General features: G+C 51.7%; 1 protein-coding gene and 1 pseudogene across 15 annotated transcripts in view; both read left to right on the top strand.

The window, feature by feature from the left end:
* The window catches only part of kmt2e (lysine (K)-specific methyltransferase 2E), a 40,412-nt gene extending 32,612 nt beyond the window's left edge, over window positions 1-7,800 (top strand). For 9 of the 15 annotated variants that reach the window (XM_036944857.1, XM_036944862.1, XM_036944860.1 and 6 more), the window contains 10 exons: window positions 1,352-1,423; window positions 1,952-2,125; window positions 2,286-2,621; window positions 2,781-3,074; window positions 3,364-3,532; window positions 3,645-3,880; window positions 3,969-4,568; window positions 4,674-5,037; window positions 5,125-5,201; window positions 5,577-7,800. In XM_036944857.1, the coding sequence (XP_036800752.1) occupies window positions 1,352-1,423; window positions 1,952-2,125; window positions 2,286-2,621; window positions 2,781-3,074; window positions 3,364-3,532; window positions 3,645-3,880; window positions 3,969-4,568; window positions 4,674-5,037; window positions 5,125-5,201; window positions 5,577-6,623 (3,369 nt within the window). In that variant the 3' untranslated portion in view covers window positions 6,624-7,800. Of the gene's footprint in view, window positions 1-1,351; window positions 1,424-1,951; window positions 2,126-2,285; window positions 2,622-2,780; window positions 3,075-3,363; window positions 3,533-3,644; window positions 3,881-3,968; window positions 4,569-4,673; window positions 5,038-5,124; window positions 5,202-5,558 lie in introns of all 15 variants that reach the window. The other 6 variants (XM_036944864.1, XM_036944861.1, XM_036944863.1 and 3 more) reach the window with 4 other exon arrangements.
* A 1,006-nt stretch (window positions 7,801-8,806) lies between these two features.
* On the top strand, window positions 8,807-10,507 carry LOC110490477 (annotated as a pseudogene).
* The last annotated feature ends 1,677 nt before the right edge of the window (window positions 10,508-12,184 follow it).

Below are 12,184 nucleotides of genomic sequence, written 5' to 3'. Positions count from 1 at the left end.
TTTGGTCATCATTATACATATTTTCCTCATTTATTTAATAGTTCATTTGCTAAACCATCACACATTGCACCATTCTGGGCCCTCCAGAGCCACAGGCCCTCTACACCCTCCTTCTCCTCTCTAATTAGCTGAGTAAACAAGAGCCCTAGCCTCAACACACGTAAGTACTGGAACTCTCCCTGTGTGTCTGAGTATGACCCTCATACAGAATTGGCCAACTGTTTTGAAATGAACAATTACTCTCCTTTCTCCTGCTAAAGAGCTCTGGTGACCTAGAGAGTTGGGCTCACACACACTCTGGCACGCTCTCCCTCTGTCATATACACACACACACACACACACACTCTGGAAATTACCCTGCTGTCAGCTCCCTTTCACACTACGAGGCCCAAGGTGTAAAGCGCTGACTCATCGTTCTGGCCAATGGACTGGCTCCCACTCTGCTAAATAGCCCTGAGTGAGAGGGAAGAGGGGGGGGGGGGGGTCTTCTTTGTTGCCTGGGCCTCATTGAGTCTGGGACATCCAATAGCCTGCCTCCCTCCAAGGGAAGCTGCAAGCTGGTCCAGGAGGAGGAACTCCCCCCCTCTACTGTGGAAGAAAGAGCTTCTGGATGCACTGTCGTCCTCTGACATGACAATCACCCACTGGTCTGGTGTATGTATGGTGTTCAACCACACATCCACAACAATGCCCTGTCCGCATGGGCTCTTAACACTGGTGATGTCTGTGTGTGTTAGGCATGGTATGTCTCCCACACTCATTTTAAAGATCCGGCTTGGTGCCAGGGATACAGACACGGCATGGAACACACAGTTCAAATATTAGTTGCAGTAATGTTCAGTTTTGGGTGTTGCAGATGGTATGTAGTTGCTTGTCATCAACATTGGTGAAAGTTGGTGATTGGATTGGTTGCTATTGTCTTGGTTTTCTTTCCTTGTGTCGTGGGTTCAGTATGTGGTTTATGACACTGTGGTGAGGTGGTGAAAATGTGGCTGAGTTCCAGTGGTGGTGGGTTGTGTTGAAATCACTGTTCATTCATTCAGCCCAAATAAAGTCTTCCTACTGGATATGCTGGTGTAAGCAGACAAGGTGAAGACTGGACACAGGTCTACAGGCATAAGGCAGCCATTCTCCCTATCTGCCCCCCTCTTCTCTCCCCTTTTTCATAACCCTGTAGTGGCCAGGTCACCTCTCCACACCCCCACCTGTCTGAGGATCCCTGAGGGTCGGCGACACACTGAAGCCCCTAGAGTGGGGAACCGTGGTGGTGTGTGTATGTTCTATGTGTGTTATTGGGGGGGACCGGGCCTCTTGTCTTCTAAACCAGGCTGTCTCTCTGTAAACCATTCAGGCCAGCCCAGCGGAGGAGTCCCATCTGCAAGGCGTGGGGGCCTCCAGCTGTCTGGGACTGAGTAAACCGGAGGTAAACCTGACCCACCAACCCCTACCCACCCCCAAACATACCCACCCCTGCCTGCCTGCCTTCCCCTCCACCTCATAGGGGACCCCACTGACTGACAAACATACTAACCCCCACCTCCATCTTCCCTCCACTGACCGGCCCTGTGGCAGACCCCAGTGTGTTTCTGCTACTGGGGGTGGTCAAACTAGTCTGGTGGAGGCAGCCGTGGTGTTCTATACACCCTGAATGGTTTGGTAAGGGTTAATGTTACGTTCCCACCTCCCACTTCCAGTTAGTTTGGTCTCACATCAACAGGGTGTTTACTTGTTCTATCTCCATTGGTTTTTCCTCCACTGGAAGAGGAAGTGGTGGTCCTTTTTCTGTCATTCTGCGCCGCCGCTGTTTTTTTCTCTGCCAGCCAGCCAGCCAGACTGCCTCTTGCCTGTCCTGTGTTGCGATAACGTGTCCCTCCCCCTCTAGGCCCAGTGGGTTCAGGAGACTAGGCCACGTGGACTAACGCTTACTGCTCTGTCCTCCTCTCCTCTACAGACCCGTGAAGAGAGGAAGATGGAGGCCATCCTGCAGGCCTTTGCCCGCATGGAGAAGAGGGAGAAGAGGCGGGAGCAGGCCCTGGAGAAGATCGGCACCAAGTCAGAGGGGGGCATCAAGGAGGAGCCCCCTGCCACCCCGGAGGCCGACATGCAGTCTCCTGGTATCATGACGGTAAGTGATAGTTGCCTCAACATGTTCGTTATGCCTGCACTCACCAGGTCGTTAGTATTAAAAGAGGATGTTGTCAATAATCTGAAGGGTTAGCTAATGGGGACTATAAACCCATCCAAAACTATGCTACTGTACTCTATCCTAACCCGGTCTCTCCCAGCCCCTGCTAGAGGTGAAGGAGGAGCCGGGTCTCAACAAGCCCACGCCGGCCAAGCTGCGAGGCAGCAAGCAGAGGAAGAGCTTCTCGCGGAGCCGCACCCACATCGGGCAGCAGAGGCGGCGAGCGCGCACCATCAGCACCTGCTCTGACATACCTCCCGGCTCGCCCGGAGAACTCCTGGACCCCCTGGCCAATGATAGCCTAGACGTAGAGGCCCCCAGGGACCCTGAACCAGAGGCCCTCTCCTCCCATGCCCCCGACACCAGCCCCCCTTACAGTGGCTCCCCGGCCCCTGACAGAAACCGCTCCGGGCAGAAGTACCCCAAAACTAAAAAGGTATCCTAGCCACGGCTCAGTGCTCACCCCTAAACACGACTAGTCACTATTCTATTTAGACTAATAGGAATGTTCTATTCCTTCTAGTGAAATGTCACTCAATACTATAATTAAATGCAGTGTGCTTCTGACTAAAGCTCTCTCTCTGTCTCTCTACAGCACTTAGTGAGTGAGTGGTGCGTCGACAAGCAGGAGCGGTCATTGCGGACCCCAGAGCCGGCCCCGGAGAGGCCCCTGAGGATCAGCAGCGACCCTGAGGTGCTGGCCACCCAGCTCAACGCCCTGCCCGGCATGGGCCCCAGCCCGCACGTCTACAGCACGCCCAAACACTACGTCCGCTTCTCCTCGCCCTTCCTGGCCAACCGCAGCCCCACCACCCCTGGGGTGCCCACCGGACGCCGGCGTTCCCGCGAGCTGCCCGACACGACGCCCACCTCAGGCTCCTGCAAGAAGGTATGTTGTTCACCACCTCACAGGGGAATGGAGAGAGTTAGCTGTCAGGTATAGAAAAACAGACTGGTGGGGTTAACCGGGCAGACTGGCGGGGTTAACCGGGCAGACTGGCGGGGTTAACCGGGCAGAGGGACAGACTGGCGGGGTTAACCGGGCAGAGGGACAGTATTATTGTCAATAACAGAGACTTAGGTTTTCTAAGATGTAGCTGCCTTGGAGATTAGTGAACGTGATTTGTATTTGTGGTTGACGTGTCTAAATCCTCTCCCTCCCTGTCTTCTCCCCACAGCGCTGGCTGAAGCAGGCTCTAGAGGAGGAGACCACCACCCCTCCACCCAGCAGCGGCCGGCCCACTCTGGTCATGCCTAGCGAGGGCCCTCTCAGCCCCGCTATCAACGGGGACTCTGACAGTCCACTCCCCTACAACGGTAGCTGCACCTTGCCAGGTGAGGACTCTGGTGAGGACTCAGGAATGTGTTTCTCATCACTTAGAAGGAACATAAGTCTTGTATGCAAGTGTCTGTTTTTTGCATGTGAGTAACCCTTCCTCTCTGTGTATGTGTCATACAGAGTTGCCCACTCCTCTGAAGAAGCGGCGCCTGGGTCTGTGTCCACTGGACGCCTGCATGTCAGAGAGCTCCACCCCCTACGGCTCTCCCTGCGCAACGCCAACCCGGGCCGACCTATCAGAGACGCCGGGTACACCCTTGCTGCTGGCCACACCACCCCGCGTCACCCGTACGGAAGAGCCGAGCCCCGAGCCTCTACCTAGCACCCCCACACACACACTCAGTGCCCCGCAGGAAGTAAGAGACACACTCACCTACAAACACACACACACACTCATAGAGGGAAGTGAACAATGTGTTAATATCTCTGTTCCTGTGTCCACAGAGCGAGTCTTCCCTGGACAGCTCACCAGAGGGCAGTCGCAGACCCAGCCCCCAAGAGGCTGAGCGGCCACCTTCGCTGCTCTCCTCCCCCTGTGTAGCGGTCAGGGCTCCCAGTCTGGATGTGTTGCTCCCCCAAGAGGCCAAGACCAGCGCCCCCCTGAGCCCCCAGCCCCCCACACCCGAGTCCCAGGACTGTGTGGGAGAGGAGGGGCCAGAGACAGGGACCGAGGGCAGCAGCGACACCCCCTCCTCTACAGACCCAGCCTCTTCCTCGCTCCTCCCCCCCTGGATGAAGAGTCCAGAGAGAGTGGGTCTGTCAGGGCCAGGGGGTCTGTCCTTCTCCCCCATCAACTCTAACCTGAGGGACCTTACCCCCTCACACACCCTGGAGCCCATCTTGGCCTTCAGGCCTGAGGCTGTGGCTGGTGTTGTGGCAGTGACAGTACCAGTACCCTTGGCAGCAGGACCCTTCACAGAGGCTGCAGGGTCTCTCTTCTACCCCTGCCCTGAGGAGGGGGGAACGCTGGCCTTCTCTCGTTCACTAAGTGGAGACAGCACCGGAGAGGGAGGGTCAGGACAGAATCCCCCACAGAAGAAAAAGGTGAGTTGCTATATTCTCTATTCAGCCTGCCCATTCAAGCTGTGTTACGGTTCCTGGACTGATAAAGGTACGTCTGTTTTCGTGTGATGTCATGTGTTTTCCCAGGTGTCTTTGCTGGAGTACAGGAAACGTCAGCGAGAGGCGCAGCGCAGCGGCTCCAAAATGGAATGCGGCTCGCCTGTCTCTACAACACCTACCCTGGTGGAGATGTTCCCTCTGCCCATGGAGACCACCCAAGAGCCTCCACCCCTGGCTCCTGCTCCGGCCCAAGCTCCAGTGGCCCCTGCTGCAGTGGCCCCCACCCCGCCTGAGTCAAATACCCCCCAGCCCAGCGAGGACACAGAGCCCCCTGTCGAGGGGGAGAGAGAGGGGGGAGAGGGACAGTGGACCTCGTCCACCTCGGTGGAGCAGGCAAGAGAGCGTGGCTACCACAGAGCCCTGTCGCTTAGTGACCACAGCAAGGACAAAGGTACACACACACACACACACACACACCACTTGGACATAAGTTGTTTACTGATGATAGTTTAATTGTAATAATGTGTGCTTGTTTCAGATGGAGAGACCGAGGGCAGTGAGGCCCCAGTCAGAGATGGTTCATCTCCTAGCCTGCAGAGGACCCCAACCCACACGGTAAGAAACATTCTGCTTTCTGGCTCAAACAGTAGTGTGAAGTACATGCTGCTGCCAAATACAGCCATCACACAGCCTATAGTGTAGGTCAGGGGTCAGCAACATGAGCCAAACCGTCTGTAAAATTCAGGAAATCTGTTCCCAAGTATTCCCACAAAGAATAAGACATGATGGTGTCTCAATGTAATCAAGGTATGACATGATTGTTATTTTCAAATACAATCTCTTTTTGTAGTCAGTTTGCAGTGTGTAGTCAGTTTGCATTCATTCCAACAAAGATCCTCCCGCGGCTGAATGTAGTTGCCTACCCCTGATGTAGGCTGTTATTGTTCATGACTTACCCGTTCCCTCGCTCAGTCTCTCTCTCCTCCCTAGCCGTGTTCTCCTGGCCCCAGCAGCCCGTCCCAGCCTGGCAGTCGCCCAGTGAAGGAGGAGGAGAGTGACAGCCGGCCTCGGACCCCCTCCCAGGCCGCCCCACAGCAGCCCAGCAAGCCTGCCGTACCCAAGACAGCCCCCCTGACCCCCACCAAGCTACACCCTGCTGCCCCCTACCCTGCCCCCTCACTCCTCCACTCCCCCAAACCCCAGGCCCAGGGCTCCCCTTACCGCAGCCAGAGGGCCTTCCTCTTTGCTCCTCCTCAGTCCCAGCCACAGGCTCAACCAGGGCTGCCCCCCTTCTCCCAGTACAGCCCACAGTCCGCTCCACCTCCCCCTCCTCCACCAGCACCTCCAGCCTCAGCGGCCTACTTCCCCAGCCAGTCAGCCCCCGCCGTGGGATCCTTCCCTGGGTTCAAGCCTGCAGTGACGTCCCCATTCCCCCCTGGAGCCCAGCCCCTCCTGCAGACTCTTCCTCCCCACGCCCTGCACTACCAGAGCTCTACCACTCCCCCGCCTCCTCCCCCTCCCCCACCACAACACCCTGGGCCCGGCCCGGCCCTGCTACACGTTAACCTGCAGCCTCCTCCTGTCCAGCAGCACCAGCTCCTCCTAACCACATCCCCCCAGTCCTCCCTCCCTCCTCCTCCGCCCCCTCCCCCACAGGGCCAGACCCACCAGCTGCAGCAACCCAGTGCCAGCACCCTCCTGTCACTCAACCAGGGCCTGCCTCTTCTTCCACCCCCACCCCCTCCTCCTGCCTCCTCCACTGGTGTCCCTATGCAAGTGCAAGCCCCTCACCACTTTCAGAATTTGGGGGGCTTTCCAACCCCGCTGATGCACACCGGCGGCACCGCTAACCCCTCAGTGCTCCCCTCCACCTACCAGCAGACTGGACTGCCCCCCCCTCCTCCCCCTCCCCAGCAGCAGACTCAGCCGGCCCAGGCCGTGCCCACCGCCACTCAGATGCCCAGCGGAACACGTGGGGCCACTGCGTCCCCCGCCCCCTTTCACAACGCTGGGTACCTGGGCACGGGGTGGCACTGACCGCCTCCATGCAGGCCTCCCCCTTGGCCCTGCCAGCCCCTGTGAACTCACTCTGAGAGGAGCTTGACGACAGACCGACAGACCGCGGAACACAACAAGCAACAAAAGCTGTAAATATTTTCTATGTACCTGAACACATGGCCAATGGAAAAACAGGAGAACGTGGGATAAAGGGGTGCTTTTTAAAGGACAAACTGAAAACAAGGACCGTGAAACAATCTTATTAAGAGACTTTGTGTTTGAAAATGGATGATTCCCCCGGTGCTCATCCCACTCTCTCTCCGACGTCCCTCCCTCTGTTTTGTTTTGAATTTCCCTCCTGTAGCGGAGAGAGTGCCTGACCGTCTGACCGTCTCTGTCTGTTTTGGACTTCTATTGTAAGGTCCCGCACTTTCTGTATCAATGTACATTCCAGCCTCCACCCCCCCTTCGTCAGTTAGTCCGCCTTTCACTTCTACTTCTCTTTGTCTATTGTCTGCTCTTCTACACCGTTTATTCCTTTTATCTAGTGGCTCATTATAGCAAACAGAAAGCTTTTTGTATAGAGAAAAAATACAGAGTTATTATTATTTTTATTCCTCTGTGTAACAAATATCTGTGCACCGCTGCAGTGATTCAGAAAATGCTCTTCTGGGAGCCCGCTTCACTGCCCCAGGAGGCTGCACTCGTGTGTGTGTGTCTGTGTGTGTGTCCCGTGTGTCAGTGGGAGAAAGGGAAGTGATAGACAGTAAGAGTGATGGTGTGAATCAAGTGCAGTAGTCCTCTGTGGTAGCCAGAGTGAGGTCTCAGCCGTAGGTAGGACGTTAGCGGTTTATTTTTGAATATCAATGGTTATTTGTAGAAATTGTAATTTAATGTATAGGTGGTTCCTCCAGCTTTCTCCGGAAACAGGTTGTATATATTTGCTTCTTTTCTTTCCTATGCTTGTACAATTGGCTCCCATCCCATTTTGGAATCTGGTTGTAAATACGAGCGCTCTTCTTGGCAAAGATGAATGTTTCTGTGACAATAGCACTTTTTATTTAGTTTTTCCTCTCTGGACTATTCAGTGTAGTCTTTTATTATTTGTGTGTGTGTGTGAGTATGTTTGTGCAGAGGAGAGAGACTCAAACACTGCACTGGTTGGCTATTTTCATGGTTCATTATAATAAATCACTGTAATGACAGTTTTATACCACTGGTGGTGTTGTGTGTCTGTCTGTCTGTCTGGGAGAAGGAAGGCTGATATGTTGGCATCACTTTCAAACGGTTTGACGGATGCCTCCTACCTGACGTGGTCCTTGTTATCCGGGATCCTTGGGACGTCCCTACTCCATAGACGTTAACGTTGAACATGGTCAAGGAAAGGGTTCGGTAAGGACTATGGTTATGTTTAGGGTAGGGATGTCCCAAGGAACCCCAGATAGCACTAACCTACCTGACAGGCCACCAGCAAGCTGCATGTCGCCTCCAAATAAAACTCCTGTGAAAAGTCGTGGTTGGATGCTGTCGGACAACTTCACCATATCATGGAACCATAGAGACCTGAACCATCTTCAGCATGTCCCCTGAGAATTCCTTTACAGAGTGGATTACCTTTCAGGTGTAAGGAATGTGTACCATCATGCCAGCAACAGATATGCCCATTCATTCATATTTCTTTAGTGGTTGCCTGCTATCTTATCACAACAGATTGTAGACAGTGTCATCAGGACAGCAACACTAACTGCATCTAATGAGCGCCTGCCTCTCTTCCTGACAGGGATGCATGTTGGTTAGTGGTAGTTCCTCACTGGTAAGCAGATGGTGCGACACACCTCTTTGATCTGGGGTGCTGTGTGCATATCAATGCAGACACTCCGGTCTTGATGAACATCAATGATTTAAGCAGGCTCTTCATGGTTACAAGTGCTCTCCTGTCCCCGTTACACATGACTAACCAGCACAAATGAGCTTCACAACAACACACCACTCCTGGTTTTAGAGTGTCTCCCATGTTCACAAGGAGAGAATCCACAGTTCAGGGACATGTGGTCTAAAGATAGTGTTTGACGAGAAGTCTGCAGTTCAATGCCTGGCCCGGTTAGTTTTGCATGGCCCGGTGCGCCGGGTGGGTGGAGTTTAAGTATTTTAGACCATTCCATTGGTCCTTAAGTGAATTCTCCACCCACCCGGTGCATGCAAAATGAAGTGGTCCAATCAGAATAGGGCTATAGAGGTTGGGCAAGTGGGTGCTTTTGGGTTGTGTATAGTTAATTGTTCCAAGAAGAGAGAAGTGCATTTACAACGTCATTTCTCTGACGTGCAAGCTAAAACGCACAGTAAATTGCGCATGAGACCAAACTCCCCAGATCTTTCGAAGACTGAATTTCACTAACAAGTTTATTTCTTTGGACCTCTTTTAACCGCACTAACAGAAAGAACAACACAAATCTTATCCACAAACACATGCAGGTGAGTAGAGAGATTAACATGGTCATTTGAAGATCAACTCTAAATTAAGTGTATTCTCCTTTTGTTCTGTGCTACAGTAGGCCAACTGATTCCAGGAAATGTTTTATGGTTTTACCTTGGTCTCTGTCTAGATATGGCGTCCTCCAGCAGTGTCCTTGCTGAAGAGCAGTTCCTGTGCTCCATCTGTCTGGATGTGTTCCCTGAGCCGGTCTCTATTCAATGTGGACCGAACTTCTGCAAGGCCTGTATCAGGAAGTACTGGGATGGCAATGATGTGCCAGTGTCCCGTGTGTAAAAAATACATTTTATAGGAGACCGGATCTTTTCATCAAGACAATCATTTCTGAGATGGCTGCTCAGTTGGGGAAATCAGTTCAAGTGAACCAACTCCCTGCCAAATCTGGAGAAGTCTGCTTTGACATCTGCACTGGGATGAGATGAAGCTCAAGGCCCTGAAGTCCTGCCTGGTGTGTCAGACCTCTTACTGTGAGACTCACCTGGAGCCTCATCAGAGAGTCCCAGCCTTAAAGAGACACAAGCTGATCAACACTGTGGAGAACCTGGAAGACAGGATGTGTAAGAAGCATGACAGACTCCTGGAGCTGTTCTGTAGGAGTGATCAGGTGTGTGTGTGTGTGTGTGTGTGTGTGTCAGACCTGCACTGAGGCAGACCACAAGACTCACAACACAGTCCCTCTAGAGGAAGAGTATGGAGAGAAGATGATGCATTCAAAATCTAGAAAGGTCAAGGAGATCAAACACTCTGTAGAGCTCAGCAAGATTATTGCAGAGAGAAATATATTAGACAGTGTGCAGGTATTCACTGCTCTGGTGGTCTCCATTGAGAGAAGTCAGGCTGAGCTCATTGAGGTGGTCAAAGAGAAGCAGAGAGGCAGGCTGAAGGGATCATTGAAGAGCTGGAGCAGGAAATTAATGAGCTACAGAGGACAAGCACTGAGATGGAGCAGCTCTCACACACTGAGGACCACCTCCTACAAAACGTTCCATCCCTCTGCACCCCTCCACCCACCAAGGACTGCTCTGAGATCAGTGTTCACAGTGATCTGTATGTGGGGACTGGGAGGAGAGTTGTGTCCCAACTGGAGGAGACACTGAATAAAGAGATGGATAAAGTCAAATTGAAGAGGGTGCAGCGCTGTGCAGTGGATGTGACTCTGATACGGCAAACCCCTATATCATCCTGTCGACAAGTGGGAAAGAAGTGAGATATCAACAGAAACAACCAGATCTTGACAAACCAAAGAGGTTTTCCACCTGTCCCTGTGTCATTGGAAATAAAGGCATCTCCTCAGGAAGATCTTACTATGAGGTGACTGTTAAGGGAAAGACTAAGTGGCCAGAGAGTCCATCAACAGGAAGGGAAATATCACTCTGAGCCCTAAGGATGGATACTGGACTGTGGCACTGAGGGAGAGGTATAAGTACCTTGCCTGTACCTCCACACCTGTCCTCCTCTCCCTGAGAGAAAAGCCCCAAAAGGTGGGGGTGTTTGTGGATTATGAGGAGGGTCAGGTCTCCTTTTATGATGTAGAGGCCAGGTCTCACATCTACTCTTTCATTGACTGCGCCTTCACTGAGAAACTATATCCATACTTAGGACCTTGTGCTAATTTTGGGGTTAAACTCTTGCTCCTCTGATTCTCTCCTGTCAATCACACAGTGAGGCTGATGTTTTGACATTGCAGATGTGTGGAGATATTACTGAACATAATGGTATCCTGACAAATACTCAGCATGGTTTAAAATACTGCACCTTGCATTAACATCACATATAATTTTTAAAAAAGCCCTGCAAATATTGTTTAATATTAGATGAAATTGTTCGTCTCTTCTGTGGTCATTTCTTAGATGTACACATACATAATGTGTGATTGTATTGTGATTTATTTCATGTCATCTCTGATATCAATGATTTAGCAGCCTCTTCGTGGTTACAAGTGCTCTCCTGTACCCATCTTTTATGGCGACAAAGCTTTACAACACACAACTATATTTTGAAGTGCCTTTCTCACAACTCCTCACATGTCATTCCATTTGAAAGAAACACAAAAGCAGTGAATGTTGTAATGTTTATTTACTCCCCCCTCCGGTTTTGACCCTCAAGTGTTTTGTATTCTTTGGGTAATATGTACATGGGGAATGGTTGGGACAAACCTCTTTCCCTGGTTCCTCACCTCTTCTGTTCGTTTATCCCAGACTTTCATACACACTCACACACTGCATGAAAACTGCACACACACACTGCATCTCAGATTACATATACATGTCCGTAAATGTCCACACACAGAAGTGGTCTGTTATCGGATATGTACGGGACTGTGCAGTCCAGTGTTAACCCGTAAATACACTTTTTCATGCAGTCAACCCCTCCAGCTACACTTGGAAACTGCCTGGATCCTGTCACTGCTTGCAGACCAGACAACCAGTATAATAAGGTAGGTGGGGTTTGGACTAGCCAGTATAATAAGGTAGGTGGGGTTTGGACTAGCCAGTATAATAAGGTAGGTGGGGTTTGGACTAGCCGGTAAATAAGGTAGGTGGGGTTTGGACTAGCCAGTATAATAAGGTCGGTGGGGTTTAGACTAGCCAGTATAATAAGGTAGGTGGGGTTTGGACTAGCCAGTATAATAAGGTAGGTGGGGTTTGGACTAGCCAGTATAATAAGGTCGGTGGGGTTTAGACTAGCCAGTATAATAAGGTAGGTGGGAGTTGGACTGGCCAGTATAATAAGGTAGGTGGGGTTTGGACTGGCCAGTATAATACGGTAGGTGGGGTTTGGACTAGCCAGTATAATAAGGTAGGTGGGGTTTGGACTAGCCAGTATAATAAGGTAGGTGGGGTTTGGACTAGCCTGTATAATAAGGTAGGTGGGAGTTGGACTGGCCAGTATAATACGGTAGGTGGGGTTTGGACTGGCCAGTATAATAAGGTAGGTGGGGTTTGGACTAGCCAGTATAATAAGGTAGGTGGGGTTTGGACTAGCCAGTATAATAAGGTCGGTGGGGTTTAGACTAGCCAGTATAATAAGGTAGGTGGGGTTTGGACTAGCCAGTATAATAAGGTAGGTGGGGTTTGGACTAGCCAGTATAATAAGGTAGGTGGGGTTT

The sequence above is a fragment of the Oncorhynchus mykiss genome, chromosome 15 (genome assembly GCF_013265735.2).
Source record: "Oncorhynchus mykiss isolate Arlee chromosome 15, USDA_OmykA_1.1, whole genome shotgun sequence".
NCBI classification, from domain to species: Eukaryota; Metazoa; Chordata; class Actinopteri; order Salmoniformes; family Salmonidae; genus Oncorhynchus; species Oncorhynchus mykiss.
This window is presented reverse-complemented; position numbering and strand designations above follow the sequence as displayed.